This window comes from Mesoplodon mirus, assembly GCF_964341445.2.
Source record: "Mesoplodon mirus genome assembly, chromosome: 12".
Taxonomy (NCBI): Eukaryota; Metazoa; Chordata; class Mammalia; order Artiodactyla; family Ziphiidae; genus Mesoplodon; species Mesoplodon mirus.
Genome location: NC_138988.1, coordinates 36,458,467 through 36,473,669, shown reverse-complemented (window position 1 = coordinate 36,473,669; position 15,203 = coordinate 36,458,467). Strand labels below are relative to the sequence as shown.

The 15,203-nt window shown below is 46.4% G+C and overlaps 1 protein-coding gene across 1 annotated transcript; it reads right to left on the bottom strand.

Annotated features, from left to right (window-relative positions):
- Positions 1-12,189: 12,189 nt before the first annotated feature.
- TNNC1 (troponin C1, slow skeletal and cardiac type) lies at positions 12,190-15,203 on the bottom strand. Its single transcript, XM_082639103.1, has 6 exons — positions 15,122-15,203; positions 13,605-13,635; positions 13,237-13,383; positions 12,840-12,954; positions 12,478-12,614; positions 12,190-12,395 (listed from the first exon to the last, which is right to left on the bottom strand). Exons 1-6 carry the CDS (start codon positions 15,143-15,145, stop codon positions 12,364-12,366), a joined length of 486 nt encoding a protein of 161 aa, XP_082495229.1. The 5' UTR covers positions 15,146-15,203; the 3' UTR covers positions 12,190-12,363.

The window sequence follows — 15,203 nt, the reverse complement described above, 5'->3', positions numbered from 1 at the left end:
CATCAGAGAATGAAGGACATGGCCCAGGTCACACAGCAGCCTGAGAACAGGTCTTGCTCAGCCTTGAGAACAGGTCTTGCTCCTGGGACCCTCTCTTGCTTCTCAGGCTCCTGAGGGTACTGGGACCCCACCTCCCTTCCTATCTCATTCCTGAAAGAGAAACAGCTCAGTCTCTGAGTCAGCGTGAGAAGGACCCAGGGACCTGAAACCCTGTCTCCCTGTCCCCATCTCCCCTCAAAATATGCATGCCTCTTGACCTGGGATTGGGCAAAGTGCTACTCAGGGAGGCCACCTTGCCTCTGGATTCCCTGAAAAAACTTGGCCAAGGCCTTTCCCTCTCTGGGTCTCAGTCTCCTCCTTCCAGAGCCAGGGATCAGCCACCTTAGGTGTAACAGGTTCTATAAACTGGTGAGGGGTGATTGTGCAGCAGCTGCCATGATGGTGATCATATCCTGGGCCCTTGGAGGGGTGGAGCCCCTCTGTGTCCATCTCCCTGGGGAGATGTTTCAGCCTAGTAGCCCGGGCTGGGGGCCAACGTCTGGCTGGAGATTGAGCCAGACAGCCCCTCAACCAGCACGTGGCCACCGGTGGGAGTGGGAGGGAGGCCCAACAACTCCTCAACCTGCCAGGTCACCCTGGGGATCTAAGCTCAGCCAGGCCCAGCTGTGACTGCAGGAGAGGCCTGGGTCTACTGGAACAGGATGCGGGGGCAGCCCGTTCCACACTGCAGAAAAGCAGCCTGTGGCAGGGGCTAAACTTGTTGTGTGGCCTCGAGCAGGTGCTCTTCCTCTCTGGGTCTGGTTCCCAGTCTGGGAAGAGGGTAAGGATCTTCTGTAAAGATCTCTGCTTGCAGGGAATTCCCTGGCAGTCCGGTGGTTAGGACTCTGCAGGACTCCGTGCTTTCACTGCCAAGGGTCTGCGTTCCACCCCTGGTTGGGGAACTAAGATTCCACGAGCCGCGTGGCACAGCCAAAAAAAAAAAATTAAGATCTCTGCTTGCTGGTTGCAGGTGGGAAAAAGACCCCAAGTGTGCCCTTGGTGTCTTGGATCAATGGACCCAGCCAAAAGCATCTTGTGCCATCTAATGGACAAAGTAGGAACTGCAGGAGGTCCCACAGCTGTCGGCTGTCTCAGGCCATGTGATGGGCAGCAGGGCCACCCAGCAGAAACTACACCCTCTTAGGACAGCAGGCAGTAACCAGACAACCTTAATAGAAAGAGGCAGGGGCAGTGGGAGATGCTCCAATGATTGCTTCTTTTTAAAAATTTGTAAAATTTATTTATTATTTTTTCCTAAGTATAGTTGATTTACAATATTGTGTTAGTTTCAGATGTACAGCAAAGTGATTTGGAGATATACATACATATACATATATATATATATATATATATATATATATATATATATATATATATTCTTTTTCAGATCCTTTTCCATTGTAGGTTACTATAAGATATTGAATATAGTTCCCTGTGCTATACAGTAAATCCTTTTTGTTTATTTTATATATAGTAGTGTGTATCTCGTACTCCTAATTTATCCCTCCCCCTTTCCCCTTCGGTAACCATAATTTTGTTTTCTATGTCTGTGAGTCTGTATCTCTTTTGTAAATAAGTTCCTCTGTATTATTTTTTACATTCCACATATAAGTAATATCATTATTGTTTGTCCTGCTCTGTCTGACTTACTTCCCTCAGTATGATCATCTCTAGGTCCATCCATGTTGCTGCAAATGGCAATATTTCACTCTTTTTTATGGCTGAGTAATACTCCATTGTGCATATATATATATATGTGTGTGTGTGTATATGCCACATTTTCTTTATCCATTCATCTGCCAACGGACATTTAGGTTGCTTCCATGTCTTGATTATTGTAAGCAGTGCTGCTATGAACATTGGGGTGCATGTATGTTTTCTTTTTTTTCATTTTTTTAATGTTTATTTTTTATTTATATATTTTTTCTTATTAGTCATCCATTTTATACACATCAGTGTATACATGTCAATCACAATCTCCCAGTTCATCCCACCACCACCACCACCCCCTGCCGCTTTCTCCCCTTGGTGTCCATATGTTTTTTTCTCTACTTCTGTGTCTCAGTTTCTGCTCTGCAAAATGGTTCATCTGTACCATTTTCTAGGTTCCACCTATTTGTGTTAATATACGATATTTGTTTTTCTCTTTCTGACTTACTTCACTTTGTATGACAGTCTCTAGATGCATCCACATCTCTACAAATGACCCAATTTCGTTTCCTTTTATGGCTGAGTAGTATTCCATTGTTTATATGTACCACATCTTCTTTATCCATTCACCTGTTGATGGGCATTTAGGTTGCTTCCATGACCTGGCTATTGTAAATAGTGCTGCAATGAACATTGGGGTGCATGTGTCTTTTTGAATTATGGTTTTCTCTGGGTATATGCCCAGTAGTGGGATTGCTGGGTCATATGTTAATTCTACTTTTAGTTCTTTAAGGAACTGTTCTCCATAGTGGCTGTATCCATTTACATTCCCACCAACAGTGCAAGAGTGTTCCCTTTTCTCCACATCCTCTCCAGCATTTGTTGTTTGTAGATTTTCTGATGATGGCCATTCTAACTGGTGTGAGGTGATACCTCACTGTAGTTTTGACTTGCATTTCTCTAATAATTAGTGATGTTGAGCAGCTTTTCATGTGCTTATTGGCCATCTGTATATCCTCTTTGGAGAAATGTCTATTTAGGTCTTCTGCCCATATTTTGATTGGGTTGTTTGTTTTTTTAATATTGAGCTGCTTGAGCTGTTTATATATTTTGGAGATTAATCCTTTGTCCCTTGATTCATTTGCAAATATTTTCTTGCATTCTGAGGGTTGTCTTTTCATCTTGTTTGTAGTTTCCTTTGCTTTGCAAAAGCTTTTAAGTTTCACTGGGTCCCATTTGTTTATTTTTGTTTTTATGTGTGATTTATGTCAGAGTGTTCTTCCTATGTTTTCCTCTTAGAGTTCTAGGGTGTCCGGTCTTACATTTAGGTCTCTAATCCATTTTGAGTTTATTTTTGTGTATGGTGTTAGGGACTGTTCTAATTTCATTCTTTTACATGTAGCTGTCCAGTTTTCGCAGCACCACTTATTGAAGAGGCTGTCTTTTCTCCATTGTATATCCTTGCCTCCTTTGTCATAGATTAGTTGACCATAGGTGCATGGGTTTAGTTCTGGGCTTTCTATCTATCTTTCTATCTTACCATTGATCTATATTTCTGTTTTTGTGCCAGTACCATATTGTCTTGATTACTGTAGCTTTGTAGTATAGTCTGAAGTCAGGGAGCCTGATTCCTCCAGCTCCGTTTTTTTCCCTCAAGGCTACTTCGGCTATTCGGGGTCTTTTGTGTCTCCATACAAATTTTAAGATTTTTTGTTCTAGTTCTGTAAAAAATGCCATTGGTAATTTGATAGGGATTGCATTGAATCTGTAGATTGCTTTGGGTAGTATAGTCATTTTCACAATATTGATTCTTCCAATCCAAGAACATGGTATATCTCTCCATCTGTTGGTATCATCTTTAATTTCTTTCAACAGTGTCTTATAGTTTTCTGCATACAGGTGTTTTTTCTCCCTAGGTAGGTTTATTCCTAGGTATTTTATTCTTTTTGTTGCAATGTAAATGAGAGTGATTCCTTAATTTCTCTTTCAGATTTTTCATCATTAGTGTATAGGAATGCAAGAGATTTCTGTGCATTAATTTTGTATCCTGCTACTTTACCAAATTCATTGATGAGCTCTAGTAGTTTTCTGGTGGTATCTTTAGGATTCTCTATGTATAGTATCATGTCATCTGCAAACAGTGACAGCTTTACTTCTTCTTTTCCAATTTGTATTTCTTTTATTTCTTTTTCTTCTCTGATTGCTGTGGCTAGGACTTCCAAAACAATGTTGAATAATAGCGGTGAGAGTGCATATCCTTGTCTTGTTCCTGATCTTAGAGAAAATGCTTTCAGTTTTTCACCATTGAGAACAATGTTTGCTGTGGGTTTGTCGTATATAGCCTTTATTATGTTGAGGTAGGTTCCCTCTATGCCCACTTTCTGGAGAGTTTTTATCATAAATGTGTGTTCAATTTTGTCAAAAGCTTTTTCTGCATCTATTGAGATGATCATATGGTTTTTATTCTTCAGTTTGTTAATATGATGTATCACATCCATTGATTTGCTTATATTGAAGAATGCTTGCATTCCTGGGATAAATCCCACTTGATCATGGTGTGTGATCCTTTTAATGTGTTGTTGGATTCTGTTTGCTAGTATTTTGCTGAGGATTTTTGCATCTATATTCATCAGTGATATTGGTCTGTAATTTTCTTTCTTTGTAGTATCTTTGTCTGGTTTTGGTATCAGGGTGATGGTGGCCTCATAGAGTGAGTTTGAGAGTGTTCCTTCCTCTGCAATTTTTTGGAAGAGTTTGAGAAGGATGGGTGTTATCTCTTCTCTAAATGTTTGATAGAATTCACCTGTGAAGCCATCTGGTCCTGGACTTTTGTTTGTTGGAAGATTTTTAATCACAGTTTCAGTTTCATTACTTGTGATTGGTCTGTTTATATTTTCTATTTCTTCCTGGTTCAGTCTTGGAAGGTTATACCTTTCTAAGAATTTGTCCATTTCTTCCAGATTGTCCATTTTATTGACATAGAGTTGCTTGTAGTAGTCTCTTAGGATGCTTTGTATTTCTGTGGTGTCTGTTGTAACTTCTCCTTTTGCATTTCTAATTTTATTGATTTGAGTCCTCTCCCTCTTTTTCTTGATGAGTATGGCTAATGGCTTATCAATTTTGTTTATCTTGTCAAAGAACCAGCTTTTAGTTTTATTGATCTTTGCTATTGTTTTCTTTGTTTCTATTTCATTTATTTCTGCTCTGATCTTTGTGATTTCTTTCCTTCCGCTAACTTTGGGTTTTGTTTGTTCTTCTGTCTCTAGTTCCTTTAGGTGTAAGGTTAGATTGTTTATTTAAGATTTTTCTTGTTTCTTGAGGTAGGCTTGTATAGCTATAAACTTCCCTCTTAGAACTGCTTTTGCTGCATCCCATAGGTTTTGGATCGTCTTGTTTTCATTGTCATTTGTCTCTAGGTATTTTTTGATTTCCTCTTTGATTTCTTCAGTGATCTCTTGGTTATTTAGTAATGTATTGTTTAGCCTCCATGTGTTTGTGTTTTTTACATTTTTTCCCTGTAATTCATGTCTAATCTCATAGTGTTGTGGTCAGAAAAGATGCTTGATATGATTTAAATTTTCTTAAATTTACTGAGGCTTGATTTGTGACCCAAGATGTGATCTATCCTGGAGAATGTTCTTTGTGCACTTGAGAAGAAAGTGTAATCTGCTGTTTTTGGATGGAATGTCCTATAAATATCAGTTAAACCTATCTGGTCTCTTGTGTCATTTAAAGCTTGTGTTTCCTTATTAATTTTCTGTTTGGTTGATCTGTCCATTGGTGCAAGTGAGGTGTTAAAGTCCCCCACTATTATTGTGTTACTGTCGATTTCCTCTTTTGTAGCTGTTATGTTGCCTTATGTATTAAGGTGCTCCTATGTTGGGTGCATATATGTTTATAATTGTTTTATCTTCTTCTTGGATTGATCCCTTGATCATTATGTAGTGTCCTTCCTTGTCTCTTGTAACATTCTTTATTTTAAAGTCTATTTTATCTGATATGAGTATTGCTACTCCAGCTTTCTTTTGATTTCCATTTGCATGGAATATCTTTTTCCATCCCCTCACTTTCAGTCTGTATGTGTCCCTAGTTCTGAAGTGGGTCTCTTGTAGACAGCATATATATGGGTCTTGTTTTTGTATCCATTCAGCAAGCCTGTGTCTTTTGGTTGGAGCATTTAATCCATTCACGTTTAAGGTAATTATTGATATGTATGTTCCTATGACCATTTTCTTAATTGTTTTGGGTTTGTTTTTGTAGGTCCTTCCCTTCTCTTGTGTTTCCCACTTAGAGAGGTTCCTTTAGCATTTGTTGTAAAGCTGGTTTCATGGTGCTGAATTCTGTTAGCTTTTGCTTGTCTGTAAAGCTTCTGATTTCTCCATCGAATCTGAATGAGATCATTGCTGGGTAGAGTAATCTTGGTTGTAGGTTCTTCCCTTTCATCACTTTATCATGCCACTCCCTTCTGGCTTGTAGAGTTTCTGCTGAGAAATCAGCTGTTAACCTTATGGGAGTTCCCTTGTATGTTTTTTGTCATTTTTCTGTTGCTGCTTTCAATAATTTTTCTTTGTCTTTAATTTTTGCCTGTTTGATTACTATGTGTCTTGGCGTGTTTCTCCTTGGGTTTATCCTGTATGGGACTCTCTGCACTTCCTGGACTTGGGTGCCTGTTTCCTTTCCCATGTTAAGGAAGTTTTTGACTCTAATCTCTTCAAATATTTTCTCGGGTCCTTTCTCTCTCTCTTCTCCTTCTGGGACCCCTATAATGTGAATGTTGTTGCGTTTAATGTTGTCCCAGAGGTCTCTTAGGCTGTCTTCATTTCTTTTCATTCTTTTTTCTTTATCCTGTTCCACAGCAGTGAATTCCACCGTTCTGTCTTCCAGATCACTTATCCGTTCTTCTGCCTCAGTTATTCTGCTATTGATTCCTTCTAGTGTAGTTTTCACTTCAGTTATTGTATTGTTCATCTCTGTTTGTTTTTTCTTCAGTTCTTCTAGATCTTTCTTAAACATTTCTTGCATCTTCTCGATCTTTGCCTCCAATCTTTTTCCGAGGTCCTGGATCACCTTCACTATCATTATTCTGAATTCTTTTTCTGGAAGATTGCCTATCTCCACTTCATTTAGTTGTTTTTCTGGGGTTTTATCTTGTTCCTTCATCTGGTACATAGCCCTCTGCCTTTTCATCTTGTCTATCTTTCTGTGAATGTGGTTTTTGTTCCACAGGCTGCTGGATTGTAGCTCTTCTTGCTTCTGCTGTCTGCCCTCTGGTGGATGAGGCCATCTGCATGTATGTTTTCAAATTAGAGTTTTCCATCTTTTCCAGATATGTGCCCAGGATTAGGATTGCTGGATCATATGGTAACTATTTTTAGTTTTTTAAGGAACCTCCATACTATGTTCCATAGTGGCTGCACCAATTTACATTTCCACCAACAGTGTAGAAGAGTTCCCTTTTCTTCACACCCTCTCCAGCATTTATTATTTGTAGACTTAAAAAAATTTTTTTTGTTGTTGGAGTATAGCTGACTTACAATGTTGTGTTAGTTTCTGCTGTACAGAAACTACCACTTATACATATATCCAATCTTTTTTAGATTCTTTTCCCATATAGGTTATTACAGAATATTAAGAAGAGTTCTCTTTGCTATACAGTAGGTCCTCATTAGTTATCTATTTTATATATAGTAGTGTGTATATGTCAACCCCAATCTCCCAGTTTATCCATCCCCCCATCCCACTTTTCCCCCAGTAACCATAAGTTTGTTTTCTACATCTGTGACTCTATTTCTGTTTTGTAAATAAGTTCATTTGTATCATTTTTTTAGATTCCCCCTATAAGTGATATCATATGATATTTGTCTTTCTCTGTCTGACTTCCTTAACTATGACAATCTCTGGGTTCATCCATGTTGCTGCAAATGGCATTATTTCGTTCTTTTTTTTTTTTCTTTTTTTGCAGTATGCGGGCCTCTCACTGTTGTGGCCTCTCCCATTGCGGAGCACAGGCTCTGGATGCGCAGGCTCAGCGGCCATGGCTCATGGGCCTAGCCGCTCCGCGGCATGTGGGATCTTCCCAGACCGGGGCACGAACCTGTGTCCCCTGCATCGGCAGGCAGACTCTCAACCACTGCACCACCAGGGAAGCCCTATTTCGTTCTTTTTTATGGCTGAGTAATATTCCATTGTATACATGTACCACTATTTGTAGACTTTTTTTTTTTTTTTTTTTTTTTTTGCGGTACACGGGCCTCTCACTGTCGTGGCCTCTCCTGTTGCAGAGCACAGGCTCTGGACATGCAGGCTCAGTGGCCATGGCTCACAGGCCTAGCCGCTCCGCTGCATGTGAGATCTTCCCAGACCGGGGCTCGAACCTGTGTCCCATGCATTGGCAGGCGGACTCTCAACCACTGTGCCACCAGGGAAGCCCTGTAGACTTTTTGATGATGGCCATTCTGACCAGTGTGAGGTGGCACCTCATTGTAGTTTTGGTTTTCATTTCTCTAATACAGTGATGTTTCACATCTTTTCATGTGCCTGTTGGCCATCTGTATGTCTTCCTCAGAGAAACTTCTATTTAGGTCTCCTGCCCATTTTAAAAAAAAATAGTTTTATTATTTTTTAAAATTTATTCATTTAATTTATCTATTTTAGGCTGCATTGGGTCTTTATAGTGCACAGGCTTTCTCTAGCTGTGGCGAGTGGGGGCTACTCTTCACTGTGGTGTGCAGGCTTCTAATTGTGGTGGCTTCTCTTGTTGTGGAGTATGGCCTCTAGGCATGTGGGCTTTAGTAGTTGTGGCACATGGGCTCAGTAGTTGTGGCTCGCAGACTCTAGAGTGCAGGCTCAGTAGTTGTGGCCCATGGACTTAGTTGCTCTGTGGCATGTGGGATCTTCCCGGACCAGGGCTGAAACCCATGACCCCTGCATTGGCAGGCAGATTCTTAACCGCCGTGCCACCAGGGAAGCCCCCTCTGCCCATTTTTTTTTTAATATGAAATGAAATTTTATTTTCTCCTGATCTCTAGAGATAAAGTGGCACCACTTCAAGAGAGACACAATTCAATCCTTTAAAACTCCAGTGTTAATCTAGCATCACGCTGTAATAGAACAATTCTTCCTGGGGGTAAATGGAAGCATGCTTTAAGGTCCCAGCTTATAATTATTTTACCATTAGAAACATAACCATATTTCGAAAACCTGGTGTTTACTGTTCTGATCTATTTGCTTCACTCCCAACCATCAGTGGGTTCCCAGTTAGAGTGATGAGCCTGGAAGGGAATGAAGGCCTTTCTAAGAACTAATAAAAAACCATCTCTTCCACAAGTGGTGTTTATATTATGTTTGCCATCGTTTGCTGGAAGACACTCTAGGAACTGCCCATTTTTTAATTTTATTTTTTTAATATTGAGTCATAAGAGCTATTTGTATACTTTGGAAATTAAGCCCTTGTTGGTCGTGTCGTTTGCAAATTTTTTCTCCCAGTCTCTAGGTTGTCTTTTTGTTTTATTTATGGTTTCCTTTGCTGTGCAAAAGCTTCTAAATTTGATTAGGTCCCATTTGTTTATTTTTTTAAATGTTTATTTATTTATTTATTTGGCTGCGCCATGTCTTAGTTGCGGCATGTGGGCTCTTAGTTGCAGTCTGCGATTTCCTGACCAGGGATCAATCCCAGGCCCCCTGCATTGGGAGCGTAGATTCTTAACCATTGGACCACCAGGGAAGTACCCCCATTTGTTTATTTTTGCTTTTATTTCTTTTGCCTTGGGAGACTGATTTGAGAAAATATTGCTACTACTTATGTCAGAGAATGTTTTGCCTATGTTCTCTTCTAGGAGTTTTATGGTGTCATGTCTTATTTTTATGTCTTTAAGCCATTTTGAGTTTATTGTTGTGTTTGGTGTGAGGGAGTGTTCTAACTTCATTGATTTACATGCATCCAGTGCTTGCTTCTGGTGGAGGAAATCAAGGGGGGCTTCATGAAGGAAGCACTATCTAGGCAAAGGATGACACAGCCCAGAAGAAATGGAAAGGACTGAACAGAGCAAAACAGTCAGAACTGGGTGATGCATGTGGGGGGAGTGCAATGGCATGTGCTAGTGGGAACTTGTCAGCCCTGGGCTGTATACATGTGTGATCTGTACTGTCATGCACCATGTGCCCCCAGGTGGGCATATAAAGAAAGGGTCACAGCCCAGCCTCTCCCACCTAGAATTCTGGAGTGGAAATGCCTGGAAGGAATGGATGTCCTCAGTCCCTCCTCCACTGACCTAATTCTGGAACAGAGATAGTGGGAAAATCTCACAGGACTTCCCACCTGTGGACCCCTTCTTTAAGGCACCAGCCAGCCACCTCCCTTATACTTTGTAGCTGGCCCAGTCATCCTCCTGTTTTGTTCACAGAGGGCTCGACTCTTGGGGGGTGGCTTTCCTTTTCTCCTTCCCTGATCCTGTCAGCATCTCATACCCACTGGGAACCCCTGGCCTCTGCAGTCCTTGTCCTCCTCCCCCCACCTCAGCCACCCATCCTCCAAGTCACCACCAATGAGGACGTGACCTTCATCATCTCCATTCAGAACATTCCTCCTCTTATACCACCTTGTGCTCAGTATCCCCCCTGCCACAATTCTTCCCTCCCTGTATCAAGACCCCCTTTCTCCTTGCCCAGTTTGGGTCCAGTCCCAGAGCTATAACCAGGCCCTTGACACACTCCTGGAGACCCTAGCTGCTCACCCTCTGCAGCTCTACCCCACATTTTGCTTTAACCCTTCTCCAGCTTCACAAGGTTGCTCCCATCAGCATACAGGCCACTCCCTGACCCACCTTCTTAAATGAACTTCCTCGAACTCCACATCTCCCCTCAGCTCTCTGTTCCCTGAGCCCTTGCAAAACTTCACCAGTATTGTCCACATTTGCCATCTCTCCTTTACCTTGCCTCACTCCTTTGGCCCTTTTTAGTTGAGCTCCCATCCCACCATTCCAGTGAAACCCTGTGTCCAGGTGGCCAAGGCCTCGGGGCCTCCAATTTCCCCAGCTCCAGGGCCATCAGCTGTCTTCAATGCCTCCTTCCTTCCCTCCTGGGTCCTTGGGCCCTTTGCTCACTCGGGGTCTCTCCTACCCCACCAGCCTCATCTCCTCTCCAGTCCCCGTTCTAGCACTATGCTGGTTTCCTCACTGCACTCATCTCCCTCTTTGTCTTCCTGAGTTGACTATAAATTCCACAAAATTAGGGACTGGGCCTCACTCTGAAGGGTCCCACCATTCAGCCAGCACTGGACACATAGTAGGGGTGTGATTAAACCCTGGAATGGTACACTGGCTCGTGGTGCCACCCAATGTAGCGTTGCCTCCTCTCTTGAGACGTCATTCCTGGGTGTACATGTAGGTCCTTGAGTTTTCCAGCTCCCGAGGGCAGGACTGAGGGGACCCCTCTCCTCTCTCAGACCCCAGATCTCTCCAGGAACCAGGCAGCTCTGGCCTCCACTGAGGCATCTTCAGAATTCCAAGACTGTCTCCAGAATGCTGGGCCTCTCTGGGGAACGCCAAGTCTGGGGCACAGGTGGGGAGGCTGTGGAGTGGCTGGGCGGAGTATGGACAGCTGCTGACCTTCTGGCTGGAGCCTAGGTGCTGTGGCAGCTGTCCCTGTTGCAAGCACCACTGCTGACACCTCCACTTCCTTGCAGCCCCCCATCTACCCAAAGCCAGTTTCACTGTTCTGGCTGTAGCTTTGGCCTGGGTGCCCCCAGTAAGCTGAGAGCCACAAGGCTCCATGCCTCCATTCCCTGCCAGGGAGGGAAAGTGGGTTGCTGGAGCTGTGAGTTTCACGGGAACTGGAAATCATGCCCATCAGAATCTGTTCCATCAGACAGAGTCCTCGGCTGGGAGCCAGGTGGCTCTGCTCTCTCCCAGACTCACTGGATGAACTTGACAGGCCCCTGAGTCTCTCTGGGCCCCAGGGTCCTTACCTGTCAAATGGGCAAGGGGAGTAGACGATATGCCCCTCGGTCCCGGGGAGTCAACATTGCCAGCAGGAAATCCAGGTGAGCGGGCAGATGGACTGGAGCTACAGGCCCGCTGAGCCCCCAGAGTGCCCTGCTTCTCCCCAACCAGAAGCGAGAGGGAGCCATGGCAGCCGTGCCAAGTGGCATCCAGGGCCTAGCCTGGTGCTGAGTGATTGCCCTCTCCAAGTATAGGACCCTTTGGCTGCCAACTGGCTGACTAAAGCCATGGCCCCCAGGAGTCTGTGAAATGCAGATTCCTTGGCCACAACAGACTCCAGGTGTGGAATTGCTGGAGAAGGGGCCTGGGTACCAGCAGTTATAGAAAGGAGCCAGGTGGGTATGGAGCGTGGTAGTCTCTGATCTAACCTAACCCCTCCTGCAGAAGGTGGTGTGCAAGGGTGGTTAGAGCACAGGTTCTGGGACAGGGACAGAAACGGTCAGGGCAGGAATCGACCCTAGTGAAGATTATGGAATGAAAGCCAGACACTAGGCCTCCAGGGAGCAGGGCTTTATTTGAATTCCCTAGGACAGGGCTGGGGGAGGTAGTCACGGAGGGCCCGTGGTCAAGGACACACCCAAGTTCACATCCTGGGGACCCTAGCCCCCTGCCCCTAACCCCGGGGCCCGGCTGGAGTTGGAAGGTGGCACAGGCAGTTCTGGGAGAAGGTCGGTGTCTACTCCACCCCCTTCATGAATTCCAGGAACTCTGTGAGAGAGGGGCAGGCATAGGTCAGAGGTCGGGGCTGGGCAGGGCATGGGCAGTGGGGATTCAGTGCACCCCTACTCACCGTCATAGTCAATGCGGCCATCGTTGTTCTTGTCACCATCCTTCATGAGCTCCTCAATGTCGTCCTCTGTGATGGTCTCACCCGTAGCCTGAAGCATGATCTTCAGCTCCTCCAGGTCGATGTAGCCATCAGAGTTTCTGCCAGTTGGGTGAGGGGGGCCTCAGAGCCCATGGTAGGGGCAGGGGGAGGGGAAGAGGCAGCCCTGCTCAAGACCTCGGGAAGTAAGGAAGGGCCACTGGGAGATGGGACATCCCATCCCACATTGCACAGAACGGGAGACTGAGGCCTCGAGGTCACAAGACTGTCCCCGTCTGCCCAGCTCCGCTAGGGTCAGGGTCAGAGGTCAAGGGTCACACACTCACTTGTCAAACATGCGGAAGAGGTCAGAAAGCTCCTCCTCAGACTTTCCTTTGCTGTCATCCTTCATGCACCGAACCATCATGACCAAGAACTCATCAAAGTCCACTGTGCCACTGCCTGGGGGGGGGTGGGCAGCACAGCCGTTGGAGAGCAACGGTCAGAATGGCTGACACTGTCCTTGACACTAGACCCCACTGTTCTCACTGCATCCTCATAGCAACACTGTGAGACGAGTGTGGTCATTGTGTCCATTTTATAGATGATATGACCAAGGCTCAGAGAGGCTAAACAGCTCCTTTAAGGGCACAGAGTAATAAGTGGCAGAGCCAGGATGCAGGTCCCCAGAGAGTTGGGGGCACTATGGGTCTGGGGCCGGGGCAGGGGGGCAAAGGGTCTCACCATCCTCATCCACCTCATCAATCATGTCCTGCAGCTCCTCAGGTGTGGGGTTCTGCCCCAGCATCCTCATCACTTTGCCCAGCTCCTTGGTGCTGATGCAGCCATCCTCAGCACCCAGCACGAAGATGTCAAAGGCTGCCTTGAACTCTGCGTCCAATAGGAGAGGAGGGGAAACAGAGCAGCCAGGGCTCAGTAGCCAAGAACCTGGAAGGCCAGACCCCTAGGGCTACCTGCTAACCTGCCCACTTCCCTCTGAGACCTCTGAGGTCACAGGGAGAGGGACCCCAGCCTCTGGCCTCCAGCCTGGGATCCTCATGCTCCCCCAGCCCGGCTCTGCTGTTCCCCCACATGCGTGTTGGGGTACTCACCATTTTTCTGCTCTTCTGTCAGCTGCTCTACCTAGAGAGGAAAAGAGGTCTCAGGACCAGGCTCAGGCCTTAACTGCTGTCGAGGAAACCAACCCATTCCACAGGTGGGAAGACTGAAGCCCGGAAGAGGCAGGCCATTCCCAGGTCACAGAGCAGAGGCCTCAGTTCTCCCTCCTAGGCCCCAGAATCCTGAGGTGACCCAGCTGGCCTCACTGAGACTGGGCTCAGGGCCAGGGTGACAGGTGGGCACCCCCTCCAGGACTAAGGTGACCCTGAGTAACAATAGTCAGTGACCACTCAACGCCCTTTCGCCCCCACCCCCCACCGAAACCCAAGCTGGGTGGCCTGAGAGACAGCTGTCCCTCAGGTTGGGACAATAAAACCAGTGCAGGGATGGGCAAAGCCACCCACTGTAACCTGACCGGAGCGGCCACTGGGCTATTTTTAACAGGGGACAAAGTTAAACCTGGTGATTGTTCTGGGGACTCTGGCATGCAGGGGTGGGGCAGTGTTATCTGGCCCCCCGGCCTGCTGGTGCCTCAGGAGCCAAAATTAGTCCCTGGCCCTGCCAGGCCTTGTATGGGCACAGGGTGGAGGGATGGTGTCCCCCCGCCCCCAAGCTCCACGGACTCCTGCAGGATAGGCAGGGGCACCCCCATAGCCAGCCATAGCCCTTCCCTGCCCAGGAATGGGGCCACATTTCCCAGGGCTGAGGGAGGGGTTCCCTTGTGGACAGCTGTCTGTGTCAGATGTCCTTGTCTCTGTGCTGGGGGTAGGTCAGCAACACGCCCCCTCCCGAGATAGGATAGCATCTGAAGCCCCTCAGCGGCCCCAGCAGGGACTTGGGGTGACCACCCGCTAGCCCTTACCCCTGGCTAAGCCACTGAGCCCTGAGCCTGCCAGGCCGGATGGGGGCTGGGGCCGCAGTGCCCTGCTCCTTCTTCCCATTCACTCCTTGCCTGCTTCACACTTCAAAGCCCCTTCTCCAGCTCAGGACTCTGGCTCTGTAGCCCCCTTCTCACAACCCGTCCCACCCTCCACAGCATCTTCAGCCAGTCAAGGGACTGGAGGGGGTGGGGGATTGGGAGTGTGTGAGAAGCAGAATGTGAGGGACAGAGATGGGGGGCAGGGAAACAGCGACAGAGCCTCAGAGGAAGAGCCTGGGAGGAACAAAGAGACAGAAAGAGACTGGGAAAGCGACCAGAGACACCAACGCAGAGAGATGTGGCCCGGAGACAATGACACAGACTACAGATGTTTGGAGACAGGTCTAGACGTGATGCGAAAGCTTCGACATCCTGTTCCACCACCCTGCACAGCTCCCGCAGACCCTAAACTCACCCCTTCCACACCCGGAAACACCAGACCCACCGTCCCCTTGAAGGCCTGGGCTGAAAGTATGTGGGTCCTCTCCTGGGTCCCCACCACCTCCTGGGGGTGACCTTGCACCCCATCCCGAGCTGAATGAGCCCCCAGTGGGCCAACCCACCCCAGCCCTGCCCAGACCCATCCCTCACCGCAGCCTTGTAGATGTCATCCATACTGGCGGCTCACAGGGCAGGCTGCTGGGGTTGCCAGCAGCCCTGGGCTTAAATAGCC